Source organism: Lemur catta, chromosome 19 (assembly GCF_020740605.2).
Source record: "Lemur catta isolate mLemCat1 chromosome 19, mLemCat1.pri, whole genome shotgun sequence".
Lineage (NCBI taxonomy): Eukaryota > Metazoa > Chordata > Mammalia > Primates > Lemuridae > Lemur > Lemur catta.
In genome coordinates this window covers 30,667,232-30,682,383 of record NC_059146.1, presented here as the reverse complement: position 1 = coordinate 30,682,383, position 15,152 = coordinate 30,667,232, and the positions used below count along the sequence as shown (strand labels likewise).

General features: G+C 50.4%; 1 protein-coding gene across 2 annotated transcripts in view; it reads left to right on the top strand.

The window, feature by feature from the left end:
- The window catches only part of SIPA1L3 (signal induced proliferation associated 1 like 3), a 219,186-nt gene that overhangs the window by 121,148 nt on the left and 82,886 nt on the right, over positions 1-15,152 (top strand). For both annotated transcript variants that reach the window (XM_045532124.1, XM_045532122.1), the window contains exons 3-4: positions 7,510-9,295; positions 13,674-13,804. In XM_045532124.1, coding sequence (XP_045388080.1) covers positions 7,816-9,295; positions 13,674-13,804 — 1,611 coding nt within the window. In that variant the 5' untranslated portion in view covers positions 7,510-7,815. The remainder of the gene's footprint in view (positions 1-7,509; positions 9,296-13,673; positions 13,805-15,152) is intronic.

Here is a 15,152-nt window from a genome sequence, read left to right as displayed (position 1 = left end):
CTCTGCCATCTCAGGGTCCCCCAGATACTTCACAGGTGACAGTCTGGGAGCATTTACACCCACAGATACACCACTGGTCGCCTGCTCTTCTTTTTTTTTTCTTTTTAATACAAATGGGGTCTCGCTCTTGCCCAGGCTGGTCTCAAACTCCTGAGCCCAAACGATCCACCCGCCTCGGCCTCCCAGAGTGCTGGGATTACAGGCGTGAGCCACCGCGCCCGGCCAGTAGGCTCTCTTCTAATAGACCCTGGTAAGTCCCCACTGGCCCAAAGGCAATCGGGACTATCACAGATTCTGGCTTTCCCAGCTTCTTTTGTAACTGGAGTGGCCGTGTGTCCACGTCTTGGCCAGTGAGACATAAAGGAAAGTATTGTGGTGAGAGGAATGTTCTGGGAAAGAGTCTCCTTCCTGACTAGGGTCAGATGGGTGAGAGAACACTCTGACATCATCCCTGTCTTTCCCCCTGTCCGTGGTTCAGTGACAAGTATGGCTGTGGCCACTGGCTTATGACCATTAGGCAGCAAGCCAAAAGATGTCAGCCAGCAGCACACTAAGAGAGGCCGAGGGAGAGGAGAGGAAGTGCCGTATGTCATCGTCTGGTTTCCGCACCAGGCCTGCCCCCACTGTATCTGCCCTCCTGGTTAACGTGAGATAATTAAATGCCTTCATTGCCTGAGCCACCGTTGACCAGTACCCTGTTACTTGCGGCCAAACGTATCCCAGCTGACGCTGTCCCACTGCCACTTACTCCTCGTCTTGCTGCTGTTGCTGAGGCTTCCCTGGTCGTTCCCATCTGCAGCTCCGCCATGGCCTGTCTTCGCACAGCACCGTGTGTCAGTCACGGTCCTCAGGGGACTGACAGAGTCAACAGGAGGCCGGAGGAAATAGGCAGGAGCCAGGGGTCCCCAGCAAAAGTCACAGCACAGGAAAAGCCAGTTCCCCAATCCCTGCCAATGCAAGGACGTTCTTCAGCCCCAAGAGAGGACACTGGGCTGGCTAAGCCCATGTCCTGTGCCCACCCCAGCTGTGCTTCTGTAATGGGGCGGGGGAGGGAGAGATACACAACAGAATGGTATTCATAGTGGGGGCTATGAGCTAGGTGGTCATATCATCCCCATTTTACAGATTGAAACTGAGTCAGTGTCTCAGTAACTCATCCATGGCATGCCAGGTTTCGAGCCCAGGCATGGTTCCTGCGTATATGCTATGCTGCTCTCATAACAGGGGTTCCCCTCAGGAAGATCTGGGCGCTTTTAGGAAGGAGGAGCTGAGTAGCAAACCGCTGGAAAGAGACAGGTGTGCACCAGTCCCTGAATCCCAACAAGGTTGTGGGTCTCACTGAGCCTCTAAATGTCATCACAAGAAGACTTAGCTGCACCTGCTTCGAGAAGGGATTTGTGCAAAGAGGCTGGGGCCTGCAAGAACATCTGTATATGTTCATAGAAGGGAGCAAAACAGATTGAGGATTTCTATCTGAGCTGGAAGCAGAACGCCGTCAGCAAAGCCCATCTGTCAGGAGGTACTTGCATAAGCAAGTCAGGGTCGCATCTGGGTCACTGGTATTCTCAGCCACCCCAAATGTGGCCTCAAAGGACAGTCTTCCCTTTGCATTCTGCCCAGGCTGACCTGAAGACAGGGTCACAGTGCAGGGTGGGCTGCCTTCCACTGGGTGCCACTCCAGCTGCACCTGGAATCTGGCCCCTAGTGGAGTGTGAGGCTGGGCTCAGGCCCTCATGGCAAACGCCCCTGCCATCCTGGAACTGACAGTGTAGTGGTGGAGCAAACATATCATGAACAAAAGAATTTCAATTTTCTCTGGCAAAGGGGCAGCACTGACTAGTCAGCAGAGGTTGCCCCTATCCAAATCCAGCCCACATACTTATTTTGTGAACCTTCATCATGTTTTTTGTTGGCAGTGTTCTTAAGAAGTACAGTTGACCCTTAAACAACACAGGTTTGAAATGCATGGGTCCACTTACACACAGACTTTTCTCAATAAATACATTGGACAAAATTTTGGAGATTTGTGACAATTTGAAAAGAACTCACAGATGAGCCTGGAAATATTGAAAAATTTAAGAAAAAGTTAGGTATATGATGAGTACATAAAACATATGTAGAGACTAGTCTATTTTATTATTTACTACCATAAAATATACACAAATCTATTGTAAACAGGTAAAACTTATGAAAATTTATACACATAAACACAGACCATGCATTTGCATTTAAGAGAAGTGTAAACAAATGTAAAGATGCAGTGTTAAATCATAACTGCATAAAATTAGCTGCAGCACATACTGTACCACTGTCATCATTTCATAGTCACCTGCTGTTGCTATTGGGGTGAGCTCCAGTGTCGCAAGTACCAGTTTAATATGCATGTGATGCTCATAATCTCAACGTGACCAGTTCCTCTCTCCCATAAATTGCGTATGGCAGTAAAAAATGATCTCTTGCAATTCCCACGTATTTTTCATCTTGGTTAGTGCAGTACTGTAAACTCTGAATAAACCCTGTGGGACCCATACGAAGCGCCACAAGTGATGCCGGAAGTGCTCCCAAGAAGCAGAGAAAAGTCATAACATGTCAAGGAAAAACTGAATTGCTTGATGTGTACCAGAGATTGAGGCCTACAGCTGCGGTTGTCCACCATCTCAAGATAAATGAAGTAAGGACCACTTTAAAAAACTAAAAGGAAATTTATAAAGCTGTTGCTGCACCTACACCAGCAGGCATAAAGACCTTGGACTTTTTGTGAAGCACTTCTTTATCTTGTATTGCAAATGCAGCTTTTATGTGCAGGATTGCTATAAGAAAGGCATACCTGTAGACTCTAATATGATTCAAGAAAAAGCGAAGTCATTATATGGCAACTGAAAGCAAAAGGAAAGGGAAGGATCTAAAGCTAGAGAATCCAAAGTCAGCAAAGGATGGCTTGATAATTTTATAATCAAAAGAGGCTTGGCTTTAAAAATGTCAAGATAGGCCAGGTGTGGTGGCTCATGCCTGTAATCCTAGCACTTTGGGAGGCTAAGATGGGAAGATGGCTTGAGGCCAGAAATTTGAGACCAGCCTGGGCAACATAATGAGACCCTGCCTCTACAAAAAAAGAATTTTTTTTAAAGTCAAGATAACAGAAGAAGCAGCTTTTGCCAACAAAGAGAGAGCAGACGAGTTCCCAGATGCCATTAAGAAAATCATTGAGGAGAATGGATATCTGCCTGAACAGGTTTTTAATGCAGACAAAAGTACCCTATTCAGAAAAACAATGCCACAAAGGACATTTATTAGTAAGGAAGAGAAGTGAGCACCAAGATGTGAGGCGGGAAGGAATAGGTAACTGCTGTTTTGTGCCAGTGCCATGGCGTTTATGATCAGGACTGCCCTTACCCATAAAGTTGCTGACCCCTGAGCCTTGAAGGGAAAAGATAAACACCAGCTGCCACCGTTCTGCTTGTACAAGGTGTGGACAGTGAGAACCCTGTTTCTGGATTGGGTCCATCCATGCTTTGTCCCTGAAGTCGGGAATTACCTTGCCAGTAAGAAGCTGCATTTTAAAGCTCTTTTGATGTTGAACAATGCCGCAGGCCACCCAGAACCCCATGAGTCAACACTGAAGGCATCAGAGTGGCCCACTTGCCCCCAAACACAATGTCTCTAATTCAGCCTCTAGGTTGAGGGCTCATACGGACCTTTAAGGCTCATGACACACAGTGCTCTATGGAGAGGATTGTCACTGCTAAGGAAGAGAACCCCAAGAGAGAGAACATCATGAAAGTCTGAAGGATTACACCACTGAAGATGCCATTGTTGTCATAGAAAAAGCCATAAAAGCCATCAAGCCAGAAACAATAAATTCCTGCTGGAGAAAACTGCGTCCAGATGTCGTGCATGACTTCACAGGATTTGCAACCCAGCAGCTTTACAACAGAGCCGATCAAGGAAATCATGAAAGAGATTGTGGAGATGGCAAAAAAGTAGGGGGCGGGGTGGCAGTGAAGGGTTTCAAGATCAGGATCTTGGAGAAGTTTGAGCTAATAGACGCCATACCAGAGGAATTAACAGAAGATGACTTGATGGAGATGGCGCTTCGCAACCAGTGCCAGGCAGTGAGGAGGAAGACTTAGAGGAAGCAGTGCCAGAAAATAAGTTGGCATTGCACAGTCTGGCAGAAGGGTTCCAGCTATTCAAGACTGCTTTCGACTTTTCATATGACACAGATCCACCTAGGATACGGGCACCAAAACTGTTAATAAAGCAAACAGTGGAAAAAGGATTGGTACCATAGGGAAATATTTTTTGAGAAATGAAAAAGCAAAAACGTCAGAAATTATGATGTATTTCCATAAAATTACACCAAGCGTGCCTGCCTCCACCTCCCCTACCTCTTCTGCCTCTGCCACCAGTGAGACAGCGAGACCAACCCCTCCCCTTCCTCCTCTTCCTCAGCCAACTAAATGTGAAGACGAGGACGAAGTTTATGGTGCTCCACTTCCACTTAATAAATAGTAAATATATTTTCTCTTCCCTATGATTTTCTTAATAACATTTTCTTTTCTCTGGCTTACTTTATTGTAAGAATACAGTATATGATACCTATAACATATAAAATATGTGTTCATTGGCTGTTTATATTATCAATAAGCCTTCCTTCTGGTCAACAGTGTGCTATTTTAGTAGTTAGGTTTGGGGGAGTCAAAAGTTATACATGGATTTTCTACTGCTTGGGGGTTGGTGCCCCTAACCCGTATGTTGTTCAAGTGTTAACCATATTTATTTATTGACTAGAAATACACACAGATAATTCAAAAGCAGCTGGTGGTATGCACTGAAAAGGAAGGCTCCCTCTCTCCCTTTCTTTCAAAACACATTTTGGTAACGGGGATGTAACAGTAGTTTACATTCTCACGCGGTGGGGACCAGTAGTAAAACAGAGAGATAAGTAAGTAGATTCATAAATGCTGAGGAGAATGAAGCAGGGGCAGGGTCTGCCAGTGGTGGGGACAGACACGTGGGTCCCCTCCCCAGAGGCAACCACTGTTAGCAGTTTCTTGAAAATTCTTCCAGAGATCTCTGCATGGTTGTTTTGTTGTTATTTTTGTTTTCAAATTGGGAGATTTTGCATACAATTCTAGATTTCTGGCTTCTCTGGAAAAATCAGATGATCTGGCATCCACCTTCCCGAGAGGCTCGGCTAGCGGGAGCTGAGGCCCCTCTGCCTCTTCAGAAGGTGTCCCTGCTGTCCAGCTCACTGCAGGCGCCCCCTGGCCTCTCCCATCCACCTTAAGTAACCCGACCCTGTGGGTTTTCCAGTTTCTTCCCCCTTCTCTAGCCCATCCCTGTACTGCTGCCTTGCGACATCTTTCCTGTGCTCAGGGAAGAGGGGTGCCCCCTTGCTCCCCACCCTGCGCCTGGCTCTCCTCACCATCTTGCTCCGTGAACCTGCTTCACGTTTCTGTCTCAGACTCTCTCTGCCAGTTCACTGCGTACCTCTGGGCACAGGTTGGAAATGGCCCTCCACACTCACGCGGGAGGCCTTCCACTTCTCCGCACAGGGAACACCAGTAGCTTGGACCAGAATGGCCACGTCCCGCTCTAGTTCCCAGGGAAAGAAAAGTTATGGGTCACCTCAAGCCGGGTGCCCAGCCCAAGCCAGCACTCTGCTGCCCTGAACAAGATCGGTTCTGTTGGCAGGAGGACAGGGGCACGGCTGCTGGGCAGGCAACAGCTTCCGTCACAGACGGCGGCCCACTTTCCCCTTCGTCTCCAGCAGGGGTCTCACCTTCTAGAAGTTCAAGGTAGAGACAAAGGGAAGTGATCCCGCAGGGTGCTTTACACTGCTGACCCTGAACGCGCTTCCCCAGGGCCCTGCAGGTCAGGATGTCCTTAGATTAGGCAGAGGCCATCTGTTTGCTGGTTCACACGACGAATAGTGAGCGAGTGTCCTGGACACTGTTCTAGGCATTGCAGATACATCAGTGAGCGTTCAAGTGATGGAGAGTCAGCAAGCAGAGTGGGTGACTGAGAAAGGCTTTGAGGAGACGGGGCTTCTCTGTCAATATAGCGTGGTCTGGGAAGCCTGCATTGAGGAGCTGACATCATGGACAGGAACCAGCCTGGTGGAGAACTGAGGGCGGATATCCAGATGTCCTGGATAAGGGGTGGCACATCAGAAGTACAGAAAAGAAGGCCAATGTTGGCCACGCACAGTGGCTCCCGCCTGTAACTCCGGCATTCTAGGAGGCCAAGGTAGGAGCATCGTTTAAGGCCAAGAGTTCGAGACCAGCCTGGGCAACATAGACCCCCATTTCTATAAAAAAGTAAAAATAAAAAATTAGCCAGGCGTGGTGGCATACACCTGTGGCCCCAGCTACTCAGGAGGCTGAGGCAGAAGGATTGCTTGAGCCCAGGACTTCGAGGTTACAGTGAGCTGTGATCGTGCCACTGCACTCCAACGGCCTGGGCAGCAGAGCAGGGCCCTGTCTCTAAAAAAAGAAATAGAAAAAGAAGGCCAGTGATGTCGGAGCTTACTCAGGGATGGGGAGGGACATCAAGGACACTGGCAGGGGCCAGGTCCTGGGGGGTTTAGGGACCGGGGGAGGGGTTTGGGTTTTTTCTCATATCATAAAGAATCACTGGAGAGATCTGAGCAAAGAAGTGATGGGATCTGACTTCCAGCTCACAGTATCGTTCACCAGATAGGTTTCTGGAGACATTCCTTCTGTGGCTTCCTTCCCCAAAGTCTGCTGGTGCTCGTGTCGACTCATCTGTCATTTCACTTCCTTCCTGGTAGAGTGGCTGATTGGGCAGAATACAGAGCAGGTGGACAACAGTCTGGGCTCTATGTGAAGCCACCAGTCCACAAGAAATACAGGGGGCAGAGGGACATGTTAAATGGCACCACAGGGATCTCCAAAATGGGAAAAGCCACAGGACAAGTCACCCCTTCCCATCAATAATTAAATAGCATCAAAATAAAGGAAGGGTGGCCATTATGGAGTAGAAGACACTTAAGAAAAATATCTTCCAAAGCAGGGGACGGATCTTGTTTGGATCCTGATTTGAACAAGCCAATCACAAGAGATACCTGTGAAACAGCGGGGATGTATAACGCAGACAGGCTTGTGTGTGATAACGGCTTCCTAGTAATTTAGTTGGCTATGGTAATGGGATCATGGCTACTTTTTAAAGACCCTATCTGCTAGAGATACAAGCTAAAATATTTACAGATGAAATGACCTTTAGGATTTAGCCTAAAATATTGTCACAGACAAATGCGTATAGGCTGGGGGGACGGATGAGACAGGCATGGCAAACAGTTGATGGTTGTTTTAGCTGGGGGTTGGCTTACCATAGTCCTCTCTCTGCTTTTGAATATGTTTGCAAATTTCCATAATAAAAAGTTTTTTTAATGAGTAAAGCTGTCCAAAAAAAGTCACATTTCCCATTCTCTGGGAGCAACAGCATGTTCATCATGTCTCACATTTTCCTTTTCTCCCCTTTCAGCATGGCGGGGACGCCGCCCTTGCCGCCCGCTGCCCGGCACCTGCGACTGCCGCTTGCTCTGCCCTGCTGAGCTCCCAGCCTGGAGCCCCCGGGACAGCACCTGCCTCCGAGGTTGTCCTGGCTTGGCTGTGCACAGCGATGGTGGAGAACTGGACGACACAGGCTCACGACCTTCCCGTCAGGTTTCGGGGACCAGCATCCTTCATCCTGGGACTGGCGGCCCTGAACAATGGCTGAGGGCCAGGGGACCCCATAGGGTTACACCACAGCTTCCGGGGGCCAGCAGCACTCCAGCGCCCGTGGACTATGACCACCTATCGGCCCATTCCCAGTGATGGTGTGGACCTGGCAGCCAGCTGTGGGGCCAGGGGGGCCGACGTCCTCCCAGGCCCACACACAGGCGATTATGCTCCCGTGGGATTCTGGGCCCAGAATGGCAGCATGTCCCAGCCTCTTGGGGAGAGCCCAGCCACGGCCACCACCCGCCCCAGCCCCACCACCCCTGCAATGCCCAAGATGGGTGTGCGCGCAAGAGTGGCCGACTGGCCGCCCAAGCGGGAGGCCCTGAGAGAGCAGAGCAACCCAAGCCCCTCACAGGACACAGATGGCACAAAGGCCACCAAGGTGGCTCATTCCATGAGGAGCGTACAGAATGGACAACTCCCTACCAGCACCCCGGGTTCCTCAGGGTCCAAAGCCTTCCAACGACTCTCCAGGAGAAGGTCCAAAGACGTGGAATTCCAGGACGGATGGCCCCGGTCCCCGGGCAGGGCCTTCCTCCCCCTGCAGCAGCGCAGCAGCAGCGAGATCACCCTCAGTGAGTGTGACGTGGAGGACACGGGGGAGCCACGGGGAGCCCGGCACACAGGGGCATTGCCCCTCTTCCGTGAGTACGGGAGCACCTCCTCCATCGACGTGCAGGGAGTACCTGAGCAGAGCTTCTTTGACATTCTCAATGAGTTCCGAAGCGAGCAGCCCGAGCTCCTGCGGGCAGATCCCGACCCGCACCCCATAGCGGGTGGTAGTGGAGCCAAGGGGGACCTCCGCAATGGGCAGCCCTCAAAGGACAGTCTCCTGCCACTGCAGCCCATGAAGGAGAAGGAGAAGGCCCGGAAGAAACCCGTGCGGGGCCTTGGCAGTGGGGACACGGTGGACTCATCCATCTTCCGGAAGCTGAGGAGCAGTAAACCAGACGGTGAGGCCGGGCGGTCCCCGGGGGAGGCTGAAGAGGGTCGGAGCCCCCCAGAAGCCAGCAGGCCATGGGTCTGTCAGAAGAGCTTTGCCCATTTCGATGTGCAGAGCATGCTGTTTGACCTCAACGAGGCGGCCGCCAACAGGGTGTCTGTGGCCCAGCGGCGGAACACCACCACGGGTGCCTCGGCCGCCTCGGCCATGGCGTCCCTCACGGCGTCCCGGGCCCACAGCCTCGGGGGCCTGGATCCAGCCTTCACCAGCACAGAGGATTTGAACTGCAAGGAGAACCTGGAGCAGGACCTCGGCGATGACAACAGCAATGACCTGTTGCTCAGCTGCCCGCATTTCCGCAATGAGATTGGAGGCGAGTGTGAGCGCAACGTGAGCTTCTCCCGGGCTTCCGTGGGCTCCCCGAGCGGTGGCGAGGGCCACCTGGCGGAGCCCGCCCTGAGCGCGTACCGCACCAACGCCAGCATCTCGGTGCTGGAGGTGCCCAAGGAGCAGCAGAGGACTCAGAGCCGGCCCCGGCAGTACAGCATCGAGCACGTGGACCTGGGCGCCCGCTACTACCAGGACCACTTCGTGGGCAAAGGTGACAGGGGTGGGGCCTGGGGGTCGGCTCGTCTCTGAGATCCCACTGCTCATTAACTCACTCTGTGCCAGGCCCTGCTGTGACACTGCGGATGCAGCAGGAAGGGAGACCTCCCTCCTAGGGGACTGTGAGGGCACAGTGAGCCGAGCCACACCCACCGTCTCACACGGCTGGCACTCCGTAACGCTTGTGCTGCATGAGACAACAGAAAGCATTTATTCTGAAAATGTGAGCGTGGTGCAGCTATGAGCCAGGCACTTTCTAGAGCCTAGGGATCTAGTATTGACCAGCTTAAACAAAAATTCTGTCTTTCTAGCGCTTAATGTTTTAGTAGGGTAAGACAAACAATACAACAAGAGAAATACACACTTAAGGTGTGGTAGGATGCTAAGTGCTGTGGAGAAGAGTCCGGCAGGGAAGAAGGGAATGGAGTGCCCGGTGGGGGGTTGCAGCTTTCAGCAGGGAGTGGTCAGGCAGGGCCTCCTAAGTCCATGCGTTTGAGTACTGAGCCGAAGGGGTTGAGGGAGGGAGCCGTGCGGAAACTGTGGACGGTGTTAACACCTGGCACAGAGAACAGCAGGTACGAAAGTCCTGGAACACTGGAGGAACAGGCAGGAGACCAGTGTGGCTGGAACAGAGTGACTGAGGGAAAGTGGAAGGAGGTGAGGCAGAGAGGTGATAAGGGCAGATCGTGTGGGACTTCGTGGGCCATGGTAAGGACTCTGATTTGTACCCTGAGTGAGATGGAGCCACAGGGGAGGGTCCTGACCTGACTCCCAGGTTCAGTCTCCCTGTGGCTGCATGTGGGGAACAGATGGGGGCGGGGGAGGGGAAGGGTGCGATGACCAGGGCAGAGGCCACTGTGATAGTCCGGGCAGGAGATGATGATGGACAAGTCTGGGATGTCTGGGACGGGAGCCCAGGAGTGGGGAAGAATCTTGCAGGCAGGTTCTGGATCCATTTTGAAGATGAAGCTGTTGATGTTTGGAGAGATGGGCTTCGTGTATCATTAGGGTCACTGGTGCTAGCGGGGCAGCCCTAGGGGCACTGTAGAACACAAACCCAGGCAGCCACAGGGGCGGGGCGGGAGATGCACACAAGTGAAGTAGACACTAGGCAGCTTCTGCTCAGGCCCAGCTGACCGTTGTCATGCAAGAAATGCAAACAAACTCAGTATCGCCAGCTTTTCCGATTTTTCAAGATTCTCCTAAAATTCAGATTTTTTTTAATGTGGACTTTCCTAATTTTTAAATGCTGACGGCTGTAATGATTCAGAATTACTCATAACTGCTAGTAACAGGCTAAAACAACATAGAAGTGTCTGTCACTTAAAGAAACCTAGAGGTCAGCAGCCCAGTGGTGTGGTTCCTCTCCAGCGTCGGTGGGAGGCCAGCCTTAGTGCTTGGCCTCCGGTCCCCCTGGGCCACGGGGACTGCTCGAGCTTTAGCCACCAACCATATGCAGGTTTCCAGGCAGGTAAAAAGAGGAAAGTATCGGGACAGAAAGGCAGAGCCCCTGTCAGGTCAGCCCCTTTAGAGACCTTTCTTAGAAGCCCCATCCAACCACTTCTGCTTACTGACCCCTCCGATCTGCAGGGAGGCTGGGAAATGGAGGTTTTTAGCTAGACAAAGTCCCTCTCTTTTTCTTCCCCAAGAGGGGTTTTGCTAACAAAGAAAAAGGGAAAAATAGATAATCTGTAGGCAGCTAATACACCACAACAACCAGCTTAAAAATTTCTTTAAAGTAGCATCGTGGTCAAACATAACAAATGTCAGTTAGGTCATCCCACAGGGCTCAAAGCGTGTAGCCTCGGGAGCAGCAACTTGGAGTTGGGTAGCCCTGGGTTTGGGGTGTGTGTTCCATAGTCTGTTAAGCTTTGTGATACATTTCGCCCTTCAGACTGTCCTCATGTGACAAATGGAGATGATCATCCTAGCATCACGTGTGCACTGCAAAATGGCAGAGATCAAAAACAAAGGGACAAAAAGTTCCAGATAGTTGCTTACCAGGAGAAAGCATCAGTATCAACATGAAACAGATTTAAAGGCTAAAAAGCACTTTTTAGAGGAACTGAGAAGTCTATTTTATGTTGCTTTTTAAAAATTCACTAATAAGTTCTGGTAGTTGTAAACTTTTGTATACCTGGCAATGTGGTTTAGGGGTATATGGGTTTAAAAACCTGGGCCGGGTGCGGTGGCTCATGCCTGTAATCCTAGCACTCTGGGAGGCCGAGACGGGTGGATCGTTTGAGCTCAGGAGTTTGAGACCAGACTGAGCAAGAGCGAGACCCCGTCTCTACTAAAAATAGAAAGAAATTATCTGGACAACTAAAAATATATATAGAAAAAATTAGCCGGGCATGGTGGCACATGCCTGTAGTCCCAGCTACTCGGGAGGCTGAGGCAGGAGGATCATTTGAGCTCAGGAGTTTGAGGTTGCTGTGAGCTAGGCTGATGCCACGGCACTCTAGCCCGGGCAACAGAGTAAGATTGTCTCAAAAAAAAAAAAAAAAAAAAAACTGAACTGGCTACAGGGGGAAGTAGACAAATCCACAGCTATAGTGGGAGAAGTTGACAGGGTCTCTCATTGAAATGACAGATCTAGTAGCCCAAAAATAAGGACCTAGAGGATTTGAATAATTTGAACTAATCTAAACTTGATTTTACATTTCTGTATGTTATTAACTTTGTACCTAATCCACAAAGAACACATTCTTTTCAACCCACACGTAGAAACACTTACATGAAAGGAATGTAGATCAAATAAGATTATATTAATTCATTAAAACACTTAGTTGTCAAGCAGGTAGGAAGTACTCATCATGAAGCTTTAAAAAAAAAAAGCCATTTTCTTTTTTAAAATGATTCCTTTGTAGCCCTGGAAGCTGTTAAAGAATCAAGTATTCAGTGATATTTGTTAAAGTGCAGTACGGAAGACTCACTCAGGACTGTCATGACAGGTATAGGGACCACTGCAATGGGGTCTTGCAGCGGGGAGAGGTTGGGCTCAACTCTGAATACAGCATGGGCAAGTGGGAATTTACAGCCAAGAAGCAGGTTGGGGGACACTGAATGGAAAATTACTAAGAGGAAGCCTCAGGGGTGAGGGGGATTAATAAGTTAGTCGTTGGTCAGTGTGTGTTGAGTGCCTACAGGGGTGGAGGGCCTGTGCTGGGATTTGCAAGGTGCTGGGTGTGTGTGGAAAGTACAGCCGCAATCCCTGTAACTACTTCGGGGACGAATTGGTATCTGTGGAGTACAATATTTATTCTATTCTCTGACCAGCTGGAGAGATCATTTAACCCACTGCAGATGCTGTTCTGATTGGGTCTGTTAATTAACACACAATATTTTGGCCTTAGATTAGCCTTTGATTTGCCAAGAGCATCTCATGAGAATAGGAACCATCGTTAAATATTCAGAGCACTGGGATGGGAAGGAGAGGCAGCTGCTTGCAGCACCGTTTGAATTTCTGACGGTGGGTGAATGCTGACTTTGCAGACTGGAGTCAAGACGGACTGCTGGTGTCTACCCACCACAAGCACGGGATGCTTGGGTTGTATGTCGGGAAGAACCGTTTGCCTGGGAGGGGTTGTAGGATAGCAGCATGTTGTCATTTAGGGGAGAGAGCAGAAGACTTGCTCCATGACATGCTAAAGGCTCTGTCACCCTAAGGGAAAAAAAGAGCAGTGTCTAATTTACCTAGGTCTAAAGAAACATGGTCAGATAAAGGTGATGCTTAGGGGCTTGTATCATAGGTGACAACAAACATCATGCCCTGCAGATGGTAATAGCCGACACTTAGTACGTGCAGGGTGCTAAGTGCTCCACGCTCATTAATTTATTTAATCCTTACTGCTGTGCTGAGGGGTGGGTCCATCCTTAAGCCCATTTTACTGCTGAGAATCCTATCAGGTGGCTTGGCCCTGGCCCAGATTTAAGCCTGTGAGAGGTTCTGCAGACTAGAGTCTTACTTAACCACTTCATGAGGGCTAATTGGCAGCTGAACTGGGCGAACCGTTTGCAAACACAGGATTAACCACAGCGATGCTGGGTTTATTACATGCCATGCACTATACTAAACATTTTATATTTGTAGCTTCATTTCACCCTCACATCAGCTCTCTGAATCTCGGGTAGCGTCAAGGCCCCCTTTTCTCAGATGAGAGCACTGAGGCTCAGAAAAATCCTGCCTTGGCAGAGGTGCTGCAGTAAGGTGGGCTTCTGCCTCTCCTGTGTCTCCATCGCGTGTGGCCGCGACCTGCGTCCCACGGGTTGCACAAGAGCCCGCCCCAGCATCCCATGCGCAGGCCTGCTGTGCCGTGGGACCTTTCCTTCCCAGACAGCTGACCCCGAACTCGCCTGCTCTTCCTTTTTAGAACATGCCAATTACTTTGGCGTGGATGAGAAGCTGGGGCCAGTGGCCGTGAGCATCAAGCGGGAGAAACTGGAAGACCACAAGGACCACGGACCGCAGTACCAGTACAGGATCATCTTCCGGACCCGCGAGGTAGGTCCCATCACTGTTGTTATTACATCAATAATACCCACTCGTGTCTCTGGCCAGGCTCTGGGGGCAGGCGTTTCCCCAGCCTCGTTTCACGTAATCCTCCCATCGACCCCAGAGAGCAATCCTGTTAGTCTCTGCATTTTACAGAGGAGTATACTAAGACTTAGAGAAATAAAATGATACAGGATTGTGAATAAGCGTGGAGGCTGAGATTCGAATCCACTGTGTCTGACTCAGGAGCCCAAGATCACTAAATCTGTGTGCAAGAGATTAATGGTACATAGCATAGGCAATAAAGGGGGGAGGGGGAGGGATCATTTCAGGATCATGAAGTGTCCTGCGTACTGGAGAGAAGCATTAAGCCTCTCAGGGCAGGAGTTGAGAGCTCCACAGCAGGCCCTGCTGTTAAGCTGATCAGCTGTAAACACTCCCCACAAGTCACTTTCCATTCAGAGCAGAGAATCCCATTGTCCTGGCTCTGTCAGAGGTCTTCCCCTAAATTAAACGTCAGCCCTGGCTAGGGGAGAAGGCCTGTTAGGGGCACCCACGCTTTATTAGACTCTTAATTGTAAGTGACAGAAATCTATAACTTGCTTAAGCCAGAAAAAGAATTCATTGGTTCACATAACTACAAGCTCAGGGGTAGCGCTAGCTTCAGGCATAGCTGGACTGGGAGACTCAGATGAAATCACCAGGCTCTCTTCTCATCTCTCTGCTCTGCTTGGCTCTGCTTCTTTTTGCATTGTGAATGTCATTGTCTTCTGCCACCAGCAAGCTCTCTCCGTGTCATGAGAAAATGGAGACCGACTGCTCAAATCTATATCTTTCTACCTTTTCATTCAAAAGGAGCAGACTCATTTCTGTCTGCGGAAGCTGGACGGGCTCTGGCTCTGCTTGGATCACAAGCCTGCACCCTGAGCCCGTCACTGTGGTCAGGGGTGACAGAGGACACTGGCCGGATCTAGGACGCTGCTCCAGGGGCAGGGCAGGCGCTGTGATTGACAGTTCCCTCAGAGCCACCTGGAGGAGGAGACAGGCAGGTCCTCAGCAAAGAGGGGAGCTAGGCAAGCAAAAATGACAGAGACTTCCAAAAAACCCAAATTAGGAAGGCCTTCCCAGAAAGGGGGCCGTTGTCAGCTGGGCAGACCTCCCAAAATGGGTCTCACCAGGCCTGCGGGCCTGGCCTTTGCCCAGGCCTGGAAACGCAGCAGGCTGCCGCTGCCAAGGACTTTGGGTTTGGGGCCAGCCAAGTCCTGGACCTCGTCCAGGCTGGCAGATGCTGCACCGAGGGCCCTTGCCGCGTCCCCTGACCAAGACCTTCCCACTGAGGGGGATTGGGATGACACAG